Source organism: Dipteris shenzhenensis, chromosome 29, assembly GCF_047967505.1.
Source record: "Dipteris shenzhenensis isolate YYH24624 ecotype China chromosome 29, Dip_SZ_1.0, whole genome shotgun sequence".
NCBI classification, from domain to species: Eukaryota; Viridiplantae; Streptophyta; class Polypodiopsida; order Gleicheniales; family Dipteridaceae; genus Dipteris; species Dipteris shenzhenensis.
The window spans coordinates 45,287,286-45,305,011 of record NC_141624.1 but is presented as its reverse complement, the minus strand read 5'-3'; the positions used below and the strand labels follow the sequence as shown (position 1 = coordinate 45,305,011).

Here is a 17,726-nt window from a genome sequence, read left to right as displayed (position 1 = left end):
AGGGCATACGGGTATCACAAAAACCTATGAAAAAGTCAAGGAGAGCTTTATTTGGGATGGTTTGTGGCGAGATGTGGTTAAGTTTGTCAGTGAATGTTTGCCTTGCCAACAAAATAAAGTGGACAGCCGGTTACCCGCAGGCCTTCTGCAACTGCTACCCATTCCTGAAGGCAAATGGACTCACATTGCCATGGACTTCATTACAGGCTTGCCTTCTACAGATAAGGGTTGGGATAGCATATTTGTGGTGGTTGACAGGATGACTAAGCAGGCCCATTTCATACCGACTAAAACTCGGTACTCCGCTTCACAGGTTGCCTGGCAATTCATTGAGTATGTGTTCAAGCACCATGGTTTTCCTCAGGAGATTGTCAGTGACAGGGATGCTAAATTTATGGGTCACTTTTGGCAGGAGTTATTCACTGTAGTTGGTACTTCCCTTGCGCCTAGTACTGCTTATCATCCACAGACGGATGGTCAATCAGAGAGGGTGAACAAGTGGGTGGAGGAGTATCTAAGGCATTACTGTCATGACACGCAGAAGTCTTGGGACAAATGGTTAGCATTGGCTGAATTTCGCTACAACAGCACCAAACACCTCTCTATTGGCATGAGTCCATTCGAGGCTATGTATGGATGCAAAGTGGGAATGCCTTCCAGGGTTGCAAACTTGGCTGTGAAAAATCAGCAAGCAAGGAATGACTTGGAGAGTATGAATGCCCTTCTACAGTTGGCTAAGAGGAATATGCAGGATGCCCAAGCCAAGCAGAAGAAGTATGCGGATGAACAAAGGAGGTACTTATCCTTTGAAGAAGGGGATTATGTGCATTTACGTCTCCATAAGAATCGATATTTCTCGCTGAAAGGTAATACCAACACAAAGCTTGCCCACAGGTATTATGGCCCCTACAAAATCATCCGCAAAGTTGGGCAGGTAGCATATCAGTTGGAACTACCCAGTACCTCTAAGATCCATAATGTTTTCCATGTATCCTTGCTGAAACCACATGTCGGACAGCATGTCCAGGTTCTTCCTGAGCTGCCTCCTATGGATGAAGAGGGCCACATAATCTATGTGCCGGAGCAAATCAAGGGCTTCAGAGATCATGTACTCAGGAACAAAGCCTACACAGAATGCCTCATGAAATGGAAAGGTTTAACGGAAGATGAGAATTCTTGGCAACCTGACAGCATTGTGCAGGACTACCCCTATCTCCTACAAAGCTGATCAGTTTCTGTTGTATCCTTCTCATCCAGGGCACCCTCTTGGAAATTTTGAGGGCAAAATTCTTTGTGAAGGGATGGCTGTAATGAAGGTGGGAAAAAGAAGGATTTTAAGGGGGAAATAGATGGGAGAATAGTAGGGGAAATGTGGGAACTGTGGGGGACTATATAAGTCAACCCAAAAGGATTGTAAGGGACTTTTTGATGTGACATCTAATCCTATCTACTCTCCCTTCCTCCTTCCTGCCTACGCTCACTCACTCTCTCTCCCTCTTTCCTACTCCCTCTCAATCTCTCCCTCTCTTCCTACCTCATTCTCTCTCTCCTACCCTTCCTCTCCCTCTTCCCCCCTCTCTCTCCTCTCCCACTTCTGCTCCTCTATTCCCCTTTTTCCAAATCTGTCCCTACCCCCTTCTCTACAGCCATTGCAGCCCATCATCATTGGCAAGTGCACCAACTTGATATCAAGACTGCTTTTCTTCATGGGGATCTGCAAGAAGAAGTCTATGTCACACAACTTCTTGGCTTTGAGGTTGTTAATTCTGAAAACAAGGTATGCTGGGTGAGAAAAGCCCTTTATGGTTTGAAGCAGGCACCCAGGGCATGGTATGCCAAAATTCATGCACACTTACTATCCCTTGGTTTTCAGAATAGCCCCAGAGAACCCACTCTTTATGTCCGTGGGAGTGAATCTAATTTTTTAGTGCTGATTTTATATGTGGATGATATGCTCATCACGGGCTTAGATACTCAGCATATTGCAGCTTTCAAGGCTGATTTGCAGCAACCTTTTGCTGCCCGGACAAGATCAGGGGATAGACAGATGCATGGTCACTTTCTTGAGTTTGCACTCCTTGCTATGTAGCTTGCAATGAAGAGCCTTTGTGCCATAAAGATGCTTTTGACAGCAAAGAGTGGATGGATGCAGTGAGAGCTGAGTTACAATCCATTGCCAAAAATGACACGTGGGAATTAGTAGATCTCCCTCTCGGCAAGCATGCCATTGGTACCCGGTGGATCTTCAAATTAAAAAGGAAATCTGATGGCAGTATAGATTGACACAAAGCCCGTCTTGTTGCAAAAGGGTATGCCCAACAACAAGGCATTGACTTTGAGGAGACCTTTGCTCTCACATCCAGAATTACTACTTTTAGATGTGTCATTGCCATTGCAGCCCATCACCATTGGCAAGTGCACCAGCTTGCAATCAAGACTGCTTTTCTTCATGGGGGTGTGTAGGAAGAAGTTTATGTGACACAACTTCCTAGCTTTGAGGTTGTTAATTCTGAAAACAAGGTATTCCGGGTGAGAAAAGCCCTTCATGGTTTGAAGCAGGCACCCAGGGCATGGTATGCCGAAATTCATGCACACTTACTATCCCTTGGTTTTCAGAATAGCCCCACAGAACCCACTCTTTATGTCCGTGGGAGTGGATCTGATTTTTTAGTGCTGATTCTATATGTGGATGATATGCTAATCATGGGCCCAGATACTCAGCATATTGCAGCTTTCAAGGCTGATTTGCAGCAAGCTTTTGAAATGTCAGACATGGGACATCTTCACTATTATTTGGGTATTCAGTTTGCTCATGTTGAGGGTGGTATCATGATGTCATAGTCCAAGTATATTGGACAGCTCCTTGATCGTTTTTAGTTCGAGGATTGCAAGCCAATCTCTAGTCCAGTGGAGCCTGGCTTCAAATTTTCAGCTCATGATGGGAGCCCACCATGTGATATCACCCTTTACTAGCAGGCTGTTGGATGTCTCATTTACTTATGTCACACCAGACCTGACTTACAGTAGTATGCAGTATCTTAGCTGAGCAGATTGATGCACATGCCCAGTTCACAGCATTGGCAGGCAGTGAAGAGAGTCTTTAGATATCTCAGAGGCACTCAGGATTTAGTCCTCTTCTATGGTGGTCAGGGTTCACTTACCATGCATGCTTACATGGATAGTGACTGGGCAGGTTGTACCGACACCAGAGTGTCACATACCGGCAACTATTTTTTGCTTGGTAGTCCATGTATCTCTTGGCTCAGCAAGAAGCAACCAACAGTTGCCACATCTAGCTGTGAGGCTGAGTATAGGGCAGCCTTCATTGCTACAGTAGAGTGTGCTTGGCTTTGACAGTTACTTACAGATCTTGGTATTCGCGACATCCTCCACTATGGTCTACACTGACAACCAGAGTGCTTTGGCCATTGCGTGTAACTGAGTGTTTCATGCGCGTACCAAGCACATTGAAGTTCACTATCATTATGTTCGAGAGCTGTTGTCAGCAGGAGACATAGAGTTGTCCTACCTTCCCACAGAGGACAACATAGGAGATATGTTTACAAAGGTACTTCCTCGTCCCAAGTTCGAAGTCTTCCGACAGGCTTTACACTTGGTTCCCTTTGTTACATGATCTTACATACCTTGTACATTCATAGGTGGCTATATCCTTTTGGATGAACATGTGCCACCATGATCAGAAAATACCAGGTATTCTGAGACGTTTCCAGAATACTTCAGCCCATACCATGGAGGGGGGTTTGTAGGTCATCTTCTCCCGGTTGTAGTGATGCCCTATGGGCCCTGGTATGTGCCTTGTAGGCATAGTTATAGGCACTTTAGTGTTTTAGTGCCTTTTATGCCACATAGGACATTTAGTTCTATGTGACACCTAGGACACTTAGTCCTAGGGTCTACCTTTCAAGTACCTTGTACTTTCTTTTCTCTAGTATAGTTGACGTGACGGCTTATCACTCTTATATCTTGTGCCTTGCTCCCACACTCACAGCCAAGGAAGGAGCCCTAGAAGGGCCCTGAGGCAGATCCATAAACAAAGGAAATGTTCTGGGGGGAAGGCTGCCTTTATACTGGCCCTCCCTAGGCAGTTTGGAGGGCACTTTTATGGTCCAACCAGCCAGCCAACCAGCCGACTGGCTGGTCGGCTATTCTGGCTGGTGGGGCCAGCCCTCCTTTAAAAGGAGGGCCTTGTGCACTCATTTCTCATCTAGAGTCCCTCAGATTCAGCCTCCCTCTCCATCCTTAGAGCAGCTTCAAGTCCTCTAGATCTTTGCTGCAAGACAGCAGCAATCCTTTGGGGAGTCTAGGAGAGTGCCTATGTAGAGGTTTGGGGTCTCTGTTTCAGCAGCTTGCTTTACAGTTTTCAGCTCTTTTATCAGCTCTATCTTCAGCTCTCTTTAGCTCGATATCTCTCAGCTTCCATATAGATCTCTGAAGCTCCATATCTCAGACTTCCGACTTCCCTTCATCTCTCTCATTCATGCAGTCCGCTGCATGCCCTGGTACAGCACAAGCCTCTTCAATAGCCTTGCACAGTGGTCCACATCTACAGTGGGTCTAGGTGGAGATTGGCTTGCTTCTCAGGTGTCTGTGGGTCATCTCTTAGTGTCGAAGGGTCATCCTTAGAGTTGCATCCTGTGCACTCTGAAGAAGTGTTATTTGTATATTTTGCAGTTCTCCAAGTATAAAGCAAATTCTTCCCTATTTGGGTAAGGGGGTCTCAGTGGGTACAGGGACCCAATCTGGTGTCGTCTACATTCTCTAATCTATGCTTTCTCTCTATTGTGCATAGGCATACGCCTCGCACAAAGGTTTAAAGAAGGTGTCGCTGCGATTACACGATCATTAACTGTTGCATGTTACACTCAGGTACGAGACTTGCTGTCCAAAGGACTTTTTAGACGCAGTTCCTCTTCTTTTTTTTCACTTGTATTATTGGCTCAAAAGAAAGATGGGTCTTATCACATGTGTGTCGACTCTAAGCCCTCAACAAGATGACTGTCAAGAATTGATTTCGATTCCACTCATAGATGATGTGTTGGATAGATTGGAGGGAGTGACAATTTTCAGCTGGATAGATTTGAAAAGTGGTTATCATCTTTTGGTCGACCTTTAGATTATACGAGTTCTTTGTCATGTCCTTTGATCTAATGAATGCTCTTGCTACCTTCAACCGAATCTTCAGACCTTATCGGCATTTCACAAGTACATTCTTTGATGACATCCTTGTGTTTTCTAGGAGCATAAGAGACACTTAGCCACAATTTTCCAAGAATTGCGAGACAATAAGCTCTACATCAATGGAAAAAAACAATAAGCTCTACAACAATTTTCCAAGACAATAAGCTCTACATCAATGATAAAAACAGTGAATTCTTTTTGGAGAAAAACCACTATTTTGGTCACATGATTTTCAAGGATGGGGTATAGATGGATCTTGTTAAAATCAAATCCATCAAGAATGGCATGAGCTGAAAATGGTGCATGACGTACGTAGCTTTTTGGGTATTTGCTCTTATTATCGGAGATTTATGAGACACTTTACTGATATTGCATGATTTGACCAAGAAGTATGCAGTTTTCAGAGCAGCAAAATATAGCATTTAACACTCTCAAGTAAAAGTTGACCACAGAGTTGTTCCTGATTGCATAAGCCATTTGATGTGGACTGCGATGCATGTGAGAGTGTGTTGGAGCTGCTCTTCATCAAGACGGTCATGTGGTGACCCACGAAAGTCGGAGATTGCGTGATGCTGAAAAGCATATGCAGAGTTAATGGCTGTAAATTCATGCCTTAAGTACCTGGAAGTACTACCTTTTGGGAGCTGATTTTTGGTCAAGATGGATTATCGAAGTCTCAGGTATTTCTTGACCTAGACTAAGCTCTTAGAAAAGCACATGAGATGGGCAAATTTCTCACTCTTTCTCACTTGCGGATCTAAGGCTGTTGTGTTTCGTCACCAATTGTTCGAGTTTCTAGCCGGTCCCTTGAGCCTCGTCCTCCATCGCAGAATCTCCCTCCAGAGGTGTGACCTTGCCATTTCAGATGGGAGAAGATTTCTTTCCAATCCGAAAACATACGGAAAGCAAAGGGGCATCCCTTAACTCTACCATCAATATATTTCAGAATAAAATCCCATTGAGTGGGATGCCAGTGCCCAAAAGCATGCAGATGTAAAAGCAAATAATGCAGCATAGCAGCCCAAGGGTGGTCACCTTGCATAATTTCAGCATCATTTTTGTTTATGTGCCAAGATATGTATATGAATATTCAAGATATTTAAACGACCATGCATTTTTGGTGAGTAGAGGTGCTCCATGGAGATTATGGCCATGCTTCGGGCGCTAGAATGTTTCCATAAGAAAGAAAGAAAGAAAGTTTATTAAAGTCTACAAAAGACCGATGGGTCTATGAGACTGATAGAAAATGTGATACAGTGAAAAGGGTGGAGCTACGAAGCGAGCATCCTAACCCATACTAGAAAATTGTGTAGACATACATAGTCAATGCCATCATCATACATATCACCATAGTCAGCATCATTATAATAGATGCAATTTGATCCGATACCATACAGTACAATACAACACACACATGGCATGAAACGCCACGGTATGCCCGGTGGCGGGCTAGACTATGCAGGCAAGAAGTCCATGATAGATCACTATCTACTGTTTGGAGGAGTAGCTCGTTGTGCCCTCCTAGTGGCTACTCTACGCCTGACAAGCGCCACAACAACCCTTGTCGGCCGTATCCCAGGGTTGAAGACATATGAGATGTCAGCTAGTGTGATCTATGCATCTGTCCTCTGTCGAGTGTGCCGTGTCTCGGTCTCGGGGTCTCTACCTCTCCTGCTATCTGTGATCGAGGGGGTAACATGCTCTCGCTGGAAGAACTCTGTGATCACACTCTGAGATGGGTCAGATAAGGCCTCCCGCCCCTATCTCTGTGATTTGATGATTGATGCGCTCTATGTCGGACTGCCTCATGAATGAAAGCAGTAAGGCACCTTTGATTTGGGTATGAGAGAAGTCTGGGAAGGCCCTCGATCCGTCTCTGAAAAGACAGTGGTATCGCCCACGGATCTCCTTGTAGATTGGGCAACGGAAGGCGAAGTGCTCCTCTGACTCAACCTCATGCCGCTCACATAATGTGCACATACGACTCTCTGGGGATCCCCTGTGCTTGTCCACTCTTGATATGGAGTCGGTGCGATGACGCATAAAACTGTAAAATGGCAATTCTGAGTGAGAGTGATAGGTGGATCTGAGTATACCCTGGTGGTGTAATGATACCCTCCTCAGAGATGCGTAAAAAACTCTCCTTGGAGACCGCTTCCTGCGTAAGAGACCCTCCCGATAGAAGCTGAGCTTCACAGGAAGCTCTGCCTGTACCAACCAGGTCCTAAATGTGTGTAACTGTAAAAGATCCTCTTGGATGATCGGGTTGAATTTGTTGCCCCGAAACAGGACAAATAGAGCGTCTAATGCTATCTTGAAAGGGTCTATATAAACCCAATCTCCCAAACCATGTGCATATATATCCCAAACCATGTGCATGTGTGTGCGTACCAGCATCTTTGATTACCCTAAGTTGCTGATGCCATAGAGAGGCTATTGCCAACCATGGTAGTCTGCGTCGTCCTGTAGTACATGAGCCATAATCTCGCACGCGGTATAAATAAGTGATAGTTTGGAATGCCGCATCTAACTACAATGGGAATGCCCCGAACTCAGCTTGAATGATCTGGTGGGGAACAGATGGCTTACTGCGGATCATCCATGTGATAACAAGAGAACATGTAATCTCTTCACTCGAGTCTACTCTGTATCAAAAAGGTCTGGCCCCCAACAAGGGCTGCCATACATGCTCGCAGGTCGAACCAAGGAGTAAAAAATGAGAACCTTGGTCCGTCGATCCTGGAAATGCGAATGGAAGCACTGTCTCTCTTGTCGGGCAAGGGAGGTGTATCCTCTATTCAAGCAGGCCTGCATCGCCGGTCTTATCGTGAAGATAGGGCCGGAAAATAGAACCCCCGGGAACGTGTATGATGAGACAATCTCGACTGGTGACCCGTCGAAAGTAATCTACTCTCTGTGTGTTGTTGCTCTGGAGGTGTTGAAGATCATAACCTTGGTTTTACCCGGGTTGACCTTCAAGTCATGGGACTTGTTAGAAACATGGTGAAAGGAGATAGAGAGAGAGAGTTAGGGTGTGAGGAAATAATGCTCAAATGAAGACATGAAGAAAGGCCTTCATTCATTCATCAAGTGTAACAAGACAAGTGAAGTACAAGCCTCATATAGGCTACTCGCTCACACAGTAGCACCTAGTGCATATGGGATAAGTCCCATGATGACACATGGCACTCACACAAGATCCCAACTCCGAAATCAAAATAAGCCATAACCCGAGGACGGGTAATAAAATGGATCCAGGAGTATGTTGACTCTGTGCCAACATGGACTTAGGTAGAATAGAATGTGTGTGTGTACAGTAGCAGCAAAGCTCCGCTTGTACTTGCATAAGGCTAGAAATAATCCCTCTTAGAAATCCAACTTGCATGCTTTACATGCAAGTTCTACATGCAACTCCTACGTGCGAGTTGTACATGCGAGTTCTACATGCAAGTTCTACATACAACTTCTACATTCCTATAGACTAGTACTAGATCACCTAGTACTTCACACTAACACATCACATCACCACACTCTTTGGCTATGATATCTCCAACAACCCCCTTCAGAGCAAAGAGTGTGAGACCCAACACGCAAGAGTAGACCGATCTCCCCTCCACCGCAATACTGCAAAGAGCAAGTCCAATTATCCAACACCTCCTGTGTGATAGTGACTTCTCAGTTATCTTGCGACCGGCAAGGGCAAACCATCACTCGTCATCTCCCCTTACTCTGAACTGGGTGGTCAATACCATCATCAAAAGTAAAAGACAATACATTCATTTTTTGGGGACAACCCAGGGCAGAGTACCTCTTATTGACTCCAAATACATTCAATTTAGAGGGACAACTCAAGGCTGAGAACCTTTGTTTGACTCAACACAAACACACAACATCACTGATCATCATCTATGACCTCAGAGAGGGATATATCATGTAATATAGCAGATAGAGCTTGCTTCTCAGGTCCAATAGATGTGGTGTATATATTCTCGAGCTTGTCTAGTGTCTCCTTGGCTGAAGTAGTGAGGTCAAGATGATGAAGTAGTTTGTTAGCCAACCTCACACCAATAAGTGCTAGTGCCTTGTCATTCTTCTCATTCCAAGCTGAGACTTGTGCGGATTGATCTTCACCACGAGGGCGAGGCTCCATGTGTGCAAATTGAGGGAACAAACTCGCAGCACCAGCTAAAGAACCAGCAAGTATGGCGGCTGGTCTAGGACTCCAAAACACAATAGCAGCCTCTGCGTGTGCAAGTGGGCAGATATACGTGGCTGTAGGTGCTGCAAAAATACTTCGAAGTGCAACATCAGCCTTCAACTAACCAAGTCGGCTGGAATATGGTCCAAATAGCATCAAAGAAACTCCGAAATAGTGAGGCAGAATGTAGTGAAACTCCCACGTGTGAAAGCGGCTGCAACAAATGGATGATAACAGCTCCGAACCAGCTTGTAAAGGCTGTATGAAGCCAAAAACCAGCAGCAGATGGTCTCTAAGGAGTCGCCGATGCAAAAGGTGCCCAAGAGAAAGGATTTCCGGCGAGGGAATGACTTAAAAATGCCTCGGGTACCTGCAACTAGGGGTGGAGCCTTGGGAAGTGAGCCGACCAGCAAGCAATGAGGCTGCCAAGAGCCTAGTTACAGCTCCAAGAGGGCTTAGATGAAGGCGGCTATGAAGACAGCAAGGAACGACGAGGTGGAATGAGGTAGCTAGAAGCAGAAATGAACAAGGGTTGAGATGAAGCAAGGCTAAGGCGGCTGCATGCTGCAGGAAGAAGAGCTGAAGCAGAATTAGGGTTAGGGCAAGAGTGACGAATTAGGGTTAGGGCAGCTATGGAAGGTGGCTCTGATACCATGTTAGAAACATGGTGAAAGGAGATAGAGAGAGAGAGAGTTAGGGTGTGAGGAAATGAAGACATGAAGAAAGGCTTTCATTCATGAAGAAAGGCTTTCATTCATTCATCAAGTGTAACAAGACAAGTGAATACAAGCCTTATATAGGCTACTCACTCACACACTAGCACCTAGTGCATATGGGATAAGTCCCATGATGACACGTGGCACTCACACAAGACTCACTCACATAGACTAGTACTAGATCACCTAGTACTTCACACTAACACATCACATCACCACACTCTTTGGCTATGATATCTCCAACAGGACTCACAAAAGGCCAATAGTGCATCTAGATGTCTCTGCAGCCCCTCAGCGGACGAAGATACAAGCACCACATCATCAGCATATAATAAAGTCTGGAGCATGTAACCGGCAAGAGAGCAACTAGCTCCTCCCAAGGTCCTTCTAAAAGTCTCAAGGTCATCTATATAAAGGCCAAACAAGGTCGGCGAAAGTGGGCAGCCTTGTTTGACCCCAATAGTGCTCATGATCTCATAATCAATCCATCCACCCCTCGCTCGAACTCTGTCGAAACCCTTTCGTATAGCTCCTGCAACCACCTGATAAGACATGCTCGTGGTACATTATCAAAGGCTTTGCGGAAATCCACAAAGCATCAATAGACCCTCTGCCTCCGTGCCCTGGCCTCCTCTATGACACTCCTGAGTGTAATTTTGTGCCATGATCCCATCGGAAACCTGCCTGCCCCTCTGCTCTGAGTCCTTGCATTTCTACATAGCGACTGACCTTCATATCAAGTGTTGAGGCATCTATCTTGGACATGATGCCCAATCATAATGGTGCTATAGTTTTATGGACTCAAGGGATCCCTTGTCTTGTGAATGAGTGTGATGGTGTTGAGGATCCATGTGTGCAGGAAACCGAGGCAAATTGCTTCATTAAATAGCTTTGCTAGGAGGGGCTAGGATATCAATCCCGTATGCAACAAACTCGGTGCATAAGCCTGCATGATCTTTCGTTTGGCCATTGTGAAGCTTTATAACCGCTCCTTTGATGCCCCCCTTAGTGAATAAAGTGCAAGAGGGCAAGTTGTGGTGTGTGTGAGAGATCAGGAGTGGGCTGATTGGGGATGCCATATAATGTGCAGGCATAGGTGTGCCAAACCTGAGTATCTGGGAGCGGTGAGGGGACCGTTGTTCCAGGAACCTCTGCCAAAAAAGTTGTTACTAAATAGAATGTTCAGTAATTCCTCCTTGTTTTGGCGAACAAAGTTTCGTTTCTTCTAGCGGACTAGACAACGGTACTCATTTATCGTGTCCAGTCTGCTCGAGATTGGAATCGAAGTTGTCGGCGAATAGCCTTATACTTGACATCGTTGCATGTCACAGACCCCAGGGGCGGTGGACGGTTGGAATGTGAGGTGTACGTGAAGGCGTGAATGGCAGCCTCGTGTAGTGATCGGCTAATAAGAGCGGCACGGTCCTCTAGAAGAGGTACATGGTCAATATAGGTGAGTAACGTGTAGAGTCGTGCGGAGTATCTTGGTGAGAGGTTATGATCAAAATGTATGTCGTGAGAGGTAGTATAAGTTGGTGCTGTGGTGAGTGGTGTGGCAAGGCGAGGAGTGGTGATGCTAAAGAAAAGATATGTATGATCAGCCTTAGGTGGAGGTAGTGAAATAGAGAAGTGTGTGATATGTGATGTGAAGAAAGGGGATCCCAAGATGTAATCAACCACGCTAGACCCTCGTCCATATGGAAAGGAGGTGAAGCTACCATAGGAGGGCCATCGCTGAAGACCTGTATAGAGAATGAGATCATGTGCAATACCTAGATCAAGAAGTGCATGTCCATAGGTGTAACAGGGGCCCGCTTGTCAGTGGACACTCCTGATATGCCAACGCCAACAAGATCTATGTGGGGAAGTAGAACTGCATCCTCTTGAAAATCTCGAAGTGGCACCTGGTGTGCTCTCGTCCTCGTGTTGAAGTCTCCAACTAAGAGAACATCTCCGCGGCTCCAGAACTCCATAATATCCTAATGGAGAGGTATGTATGGTGACGTCTCAAGCTCCTCCCGCACTGCCTTGGCAAAGTGTGATGTTTGTGGTGGAAAGTAGCAGATCGCTATGAAGAGATCTTGACTGGTCGTGCGTCGTAATTAGATCCAAAGGAACCTAGAGTGCAGGTCCTCCTCTCAACTGAGATCGCCCTTGTGAGAGATGATCTATATAGAACTATCACTCCTCTTGAGCCATGTACTCCACTTGCCCCTCTTGTCTCCTTCCTGTAGGTTGACTCCCAAGCGTATCCATTGACTATGGGTAAGGGACACTCTGGGCTCTAACGTGTCTCTGTGTAGAAAACTATGTCTCGTCCTATGTAGGACTCTGAGAAATTCCTAGGCTTTGACCATAGGGTGCCATTACAGTACCAAATGGTGCAAGCAAGGGTCTCGGTATCTTGCGGCTCGTAGACCTTGCCTCCAATGTAGGAAGGTGGTTAGGTGTTTGGCGGGGCCTGGTGATGAGACATCCGTCCTGTTCTATTGCCCATTTCCCCTCCTTGCGAGCCACATCCCGTTGCTGCAAGAGAGCTTGTAAAGGTGTTCCTCATCCATGGATATTGAGGGGTGATCTCGTAAGGACGATCTACGGCGCAAAGTTGCCAAGTGTGCATGACTGTCTCTGAACCGTATGAGTGTCGCTAGTGATATTAAGAACCGTATGGAATCCATCTTTGCTACTGGAGCATTAGTCTCATCATAATCCTGACCATTTTGTTGTGCAAATCCTTTTGCATCTAGTCTGGCTTTGTATCTTTGAGTACTTCCATTTGGATTGTACTTCACTTTGTATACCCCTTTGTTTGATATGGCCTTCTTTCCTGGTGGAAGGTCACATAATTCCCAAGTATTTTTCTTGTACAAAGCATCCATTTCTTCATTCATAGCAGTTTGCCATTCTAGCTTGTCTACTACATCTTCAAAGTACACTAGCTCTTCTGTAGCCACGATGGTAGTCATAAGAGAATAGTTAGTGATTTCAACCTGAATTGCTTTGCTTTTCTGAGCATATGTTAATCTAGCTGGAGGTCTGCTTTCCCTAGTAGGCCATTTGAGCTACTGTGGCTCTGCTTGGGGTGTTTCTGGCAAATCTTGATCTTGTTCATCAACCATTTCTGTAGATGACTGTGAAATCGGTGTCTATCTCCTGTGGATTTGAGGCGGCTCTCTGTTGGGGTCTCTCCCCACTCGCCATGCTCCCACAATAGAGTTGGTTGATGACCCACTATGGAAGGCATTCAACCATGATCAGGAACTCCTAGTGTGGTCACAACAAAGGTGGTCACGTCATTCATTGGTGTAACCTCTGCCCATGGGATGCCTCGGACTCGAGCCTTAGTGGCCCTCTGCTGCTGTTCCAAAAGGGTAGCCGAAACGGTTGCCTTCACAAGTTCCAGCTTCACCACATCTACCCATTTGGATGTCTCTGCTATGGCCGACTACATGGTGGCTATCTGGGCCTCCACTGCTACTGCTGGTGTGCCCCCTCAAGCCATGCCTAAAGAAGAAACCTCCTTCTTGAGCTCTATGATGTCCTGATTCAGCTCCCAGATGAGATTGGCTTGCTGCTCTATAATAAGCGCATGTTCTTGAGTGAAACGGGCCTGCTCTTGTGCAAATTGGGTCAACTCTACCTCACGCGCACGAATGCTGTGCACCTCTATGAGAAGAGACTCCCAAGCGTCTGGTGGGTCAGCTAGTGGGAAGCTTGGTCCTCTCGGGATCTTGAACCAATAGGGAGCTGGTCCATTACTAACAAAACCATAGCTCAATTATGTACAGTAATGAGTTAGTGCTGAGTGTGTAGTTCCTTGTCAAGCTCAAATTCTCTTTCAGAAGTGTAGATGGTTTATGATTTTGAGTGTCCTCATTTATTCCTTTTTATTGTTAATGCTTTTAGCACACCTCTGGTATACAGAGATATGCTTTCTAAGTGCTTAACATGTTTTTTCTTTGCCATATTTCTATATTGAATGCAGGAAGCTTATGAGGAATTTAAGCGGTTGCTTTTAGCCCTTATATATAACACAGATGATGAAGGCTCTCCTATTGCTGAAGAGGTAGTTTCATCGTATGGTGCAAAATCTTATCCTTATGTTTATTCTTTTTTCTAATTTCATGTTGTCGCTTTTGTTAACTATGGGAATAGAAAATGACAACATTCTATCGCCTATCCTGTCATCCATGTGGGTTGTCAATTCTGAGACCTTATCTATTCCGATGGTTAATTGATAAGTGAACATGCTATGAACTAAGTAATTTCGCGTTCATACATTGTGCTGATGAGAAACAATATGAGTGTTGGGATAAATGTATATTGACCTATCTTTGCCAATTTTATATGGGTCACATACTTTGTCTAGCATTACCACAAAAAGCATTTTGGGGCACAACCTATTGCATGCTAATTGGATCTGATTTTTTTCCGGATTGTGCTGTTTACTTCTTCTCCCTTGTAGACTTAGGGGGCTTGTTTGTCACCTATGTTTTGGACATGTGCCATTGACTTTGGATATGTATTTCAGCATTACTAGTGTCTTTCTTCAATCTTTTGTCATCTAGGCTCTATATGAGCCATGTGTTATGAGTCGCACATGGCTCATTACAAATATGCTCTTGTGCATAGTGTATGGGTGCGTGCATGTTTATGAGAGAGAGAGAGAGAGAGAGAGAGAGAGAGAGAGAGAGAGAGAGAGAGAGAGAGAGGCCTTCTGGAGGTCTCACCAAAATATGCAGCATAAAATCAAAGGGATCAGCAGGCCTCAAACCGTCATAACATGCAGCACAATAGATGCGAAGAGAGAGAGCACATATACGCATCATTTTATAAATACATTGATAGCTTTAGTAGAGGTTGTTGAGGGGGGTACGTCGAACCCTAGGCCGCCGGGGCTTAACCATTGGGCAAAGTCATATTGGAGTTCATTTTTGCCATGCTTCATGATTAGTGGTTCTACCTTCACATTTCCTATGCTGTGTGCACAGTGTGCACACACGGTGTCATTACAAAGTTAGTGGATCTCTTTTAGACTTTTGTGAGCTATGACTCACCTCCAATTTCTTCCTCAAGCAAGGTAGGGAAATACCTGAAATGGAGGCTGCAACTAGCAGTAGAAGATTGCGCAGCACCCAGGAGCAGTGTGACAAAGGTGTCTGGAGCAGGAGTGCCTTGCGGCACGCAGGCTTCATGATCGGAGGTGTCCAGGGCATGAATGCAAGCAGTAGATGGCTCTGCAACATACTACACACCTTACAGAGGCTATCTGGAGCTGCAGGAGTTGGTTGGAGTGTACCAGCAGGCGAGGCAGTGTGCAGGTACAAGGACTGCCATGTGACAGTCATGCACCAACAAGGATGCAATGATGTGAGGTCGGGCCAGTTTGCAGGCTGCTCGGGTTTTTGGCTAGAGAAAAGCTATCACGAGGGCATGATGTGGGTAGGACCCTGGAAAACTAGGGGGCAGGACCTTGGGATGTGGGTGTGCTAATTTCCCCCCCTAGGTATTGGTGCCTTGGGGTGAATTTGTTGTTAAGTCCAAAGAAAGGGCAAAATACCCTTAGGACACAAAGTTTGTCATTAGTTTGGTTCCACTAGAGGGGGCAAGTGAGCTTTAAGTTGGTCATTGGTGTTGACCAACTAGGGCCTGGGGGCAAATTTTAAAACGTGCATTGCCACGTGGCTAGCAAGGAAGTCTATGGAAGGAGTGGCTGGCCGAGGGGCGCACAGGATGGCGTGAGTTTGGAAGGAGTAGAGAATGAAAAGGGTACGAAAGCTAAGGCGCGGGGTGGATCATCACGCGGGTGGAAGAAAGAACCGGTTGGCTGCACTCATGTACAGACGTACAAATCATGAGCAAGCAGTTGCTGTTTGAAAGGACAACGTACAAATACTCCAGAGGAGATAGAGCCGGCCGTACGGGCGCCAGCAGGCGGGATATGTTTTTGTCTTGAATCTTTACGGAACACCTTAACGGGACTGTACGGAGTTTTGGGGTGCTGTTTACCGGTATGGGACTGTACTGACGGCCGTACAGTCCATTGATTGACATGCAGGCTGTGTAGTTGTGGCTGTACGGATGCAAGGCTGGCAAGATACTTCAGTTGTTGTACGGTCTGGGCACGGGCAGACATGAATGCTGTCTGCTTGTTTGAGATCTTAAAAAGTTGAGTTTGGTCACCTTACGATTTACCATTGGTTCTATTCTTCTGCTCAAGAGGGCGCTATTGGTAAAGGGTACACTCAAGCCTTCTAGTGATTTCCCGTGAGTAGTGGGCTGTGTTTTTGGAGAGGCTGGTTGCAGGATGGTGCACAATGAATGCTTGCACAGCAAGTTTGTGCTTTTGAGCATTGTGGGCAGATCAGTTATGCTTTCATCCATTGTTTGGGTATTCCTGTGAGTCAGCGGACACTTGTGGTTGGCTGGGGAGAGTGTGGTCCTGCAAGGGCTGCTAGTAACAGATCCTGGGTTCTAATGCAGGTGTTTGCACTGAGAATGGATGCCTATGGTCACATGGGTGTGAGAGCAGAGACCCACAAGGCTAATGTTTGGAATTCTGATGCCTACTGAGAGTGGGAAGAGCACCAAATGCAAGTGGGATCGAATTCATTGTGTATCGTATTTGCTGGCTTTGGCAGGTAATATGTTCTGTGTGGGAATATGTTTATGATTTCTTTAGGAGATAGGTCACATGCAGGCACTGGTTGCTAGGCAGATGGTACATCGTTGGTACAAGGGAATCCATGCTTGGAAAAGGAAGTATCCTGGGAACCTAGAGTCGGACGGTACAGGTATGACTGCCTTAGTGTTTGCTGTGTTGTGATTCCAGTTCTCTTATGGGAAAGAAGTTGATGTAGCGGGATATGTGCAACCCATAGGGTGAGAGACTATTTGTATGCTTTCTTTCTCTGCTTTGTGCAGATGGATGACTAATTGGGCACTAGTGACAGCTGTGGCAAATTGAATGGCTGAGTGGGCTGCTAGTAACAGTTCCATGCTGAGTGCAGTCAATCTGGAATAGAGATGGATGCTTGTTGCCAGGTTTAGTGAGAGCCGTGAACAGTAAAGGCTATGCAGGGTATGTGGATGCCCACTGGATGTGGAATGCCCGAGTTGTAAGAAAGAATGTATCCTTTATGTAGCCTGGAATTTTGGGCCTCTCACTTAATTAAAGAAATACCGAAAGGGGCGCCAAGGTGCCTTTGTACTTGGCAGGAGCACTATAGCTCCCCCAATTTGTGTTTGGAGTGTTTGCTGAATATCTTAATGTGAAGGCTTATGTCTGGTTAGTTGTTTGACCACCCTCTTGTTGGCCTTGAGGCTGGTTTCAAAATGCCCCAGCCTTGGGCATTTTGAATTCATATCGCAGGGTCTTTGGTGCCTCAGGTTGGGCTGCCTACATAGCAGCAAGGAAGGACGGAACCATGGCTGCTTACACAGCTGCGAGGAGGTCAAGGATCAAGGAGCAAACACTACCTTATGTTGGGCTGTCCATTGGAGCAATGGTGTGTTTGTGGGGTACCATTACGATGCCAACAGAAGCTCTAGGAGAGCCATGCAGTTGAACTGGTTTGGAGCATGTAGGACAACAGTCCTAAGTTTCACAAGGG

General features: G+C 45.8%; 1 protein-coding gene across 4 annotated transcripts in view; it reads left to right on the top strand.

Moving 5' to 3' along the window:
- LOC147882915 (Ran-binding protein in the microtubule-organising centre protein) overlaps positions 1 to 17,726 on the top strand; it is a 108,836-nt gene that overhangs the window by 25,863 nt on the left and 65,247 nt on the right. For 3 of the 4 annotated variants that reach the window (XM_087400367.1, XM_087400366.1, XM_087400368.1), the window contains exon 4: positions 14,099 to 14,179. In XM_087400367.1, coding sequence (XP_087256493.1) covers positions 14,099 to 14,179 — 81 coding nt within the window. Of the gene's footprint in view, positions 1 to 14,098; positions 14,191 to 17,726 lie in introns of those variants that run through there. The other variant, XM_087400369.1, reaches the window with a different exon arrangement.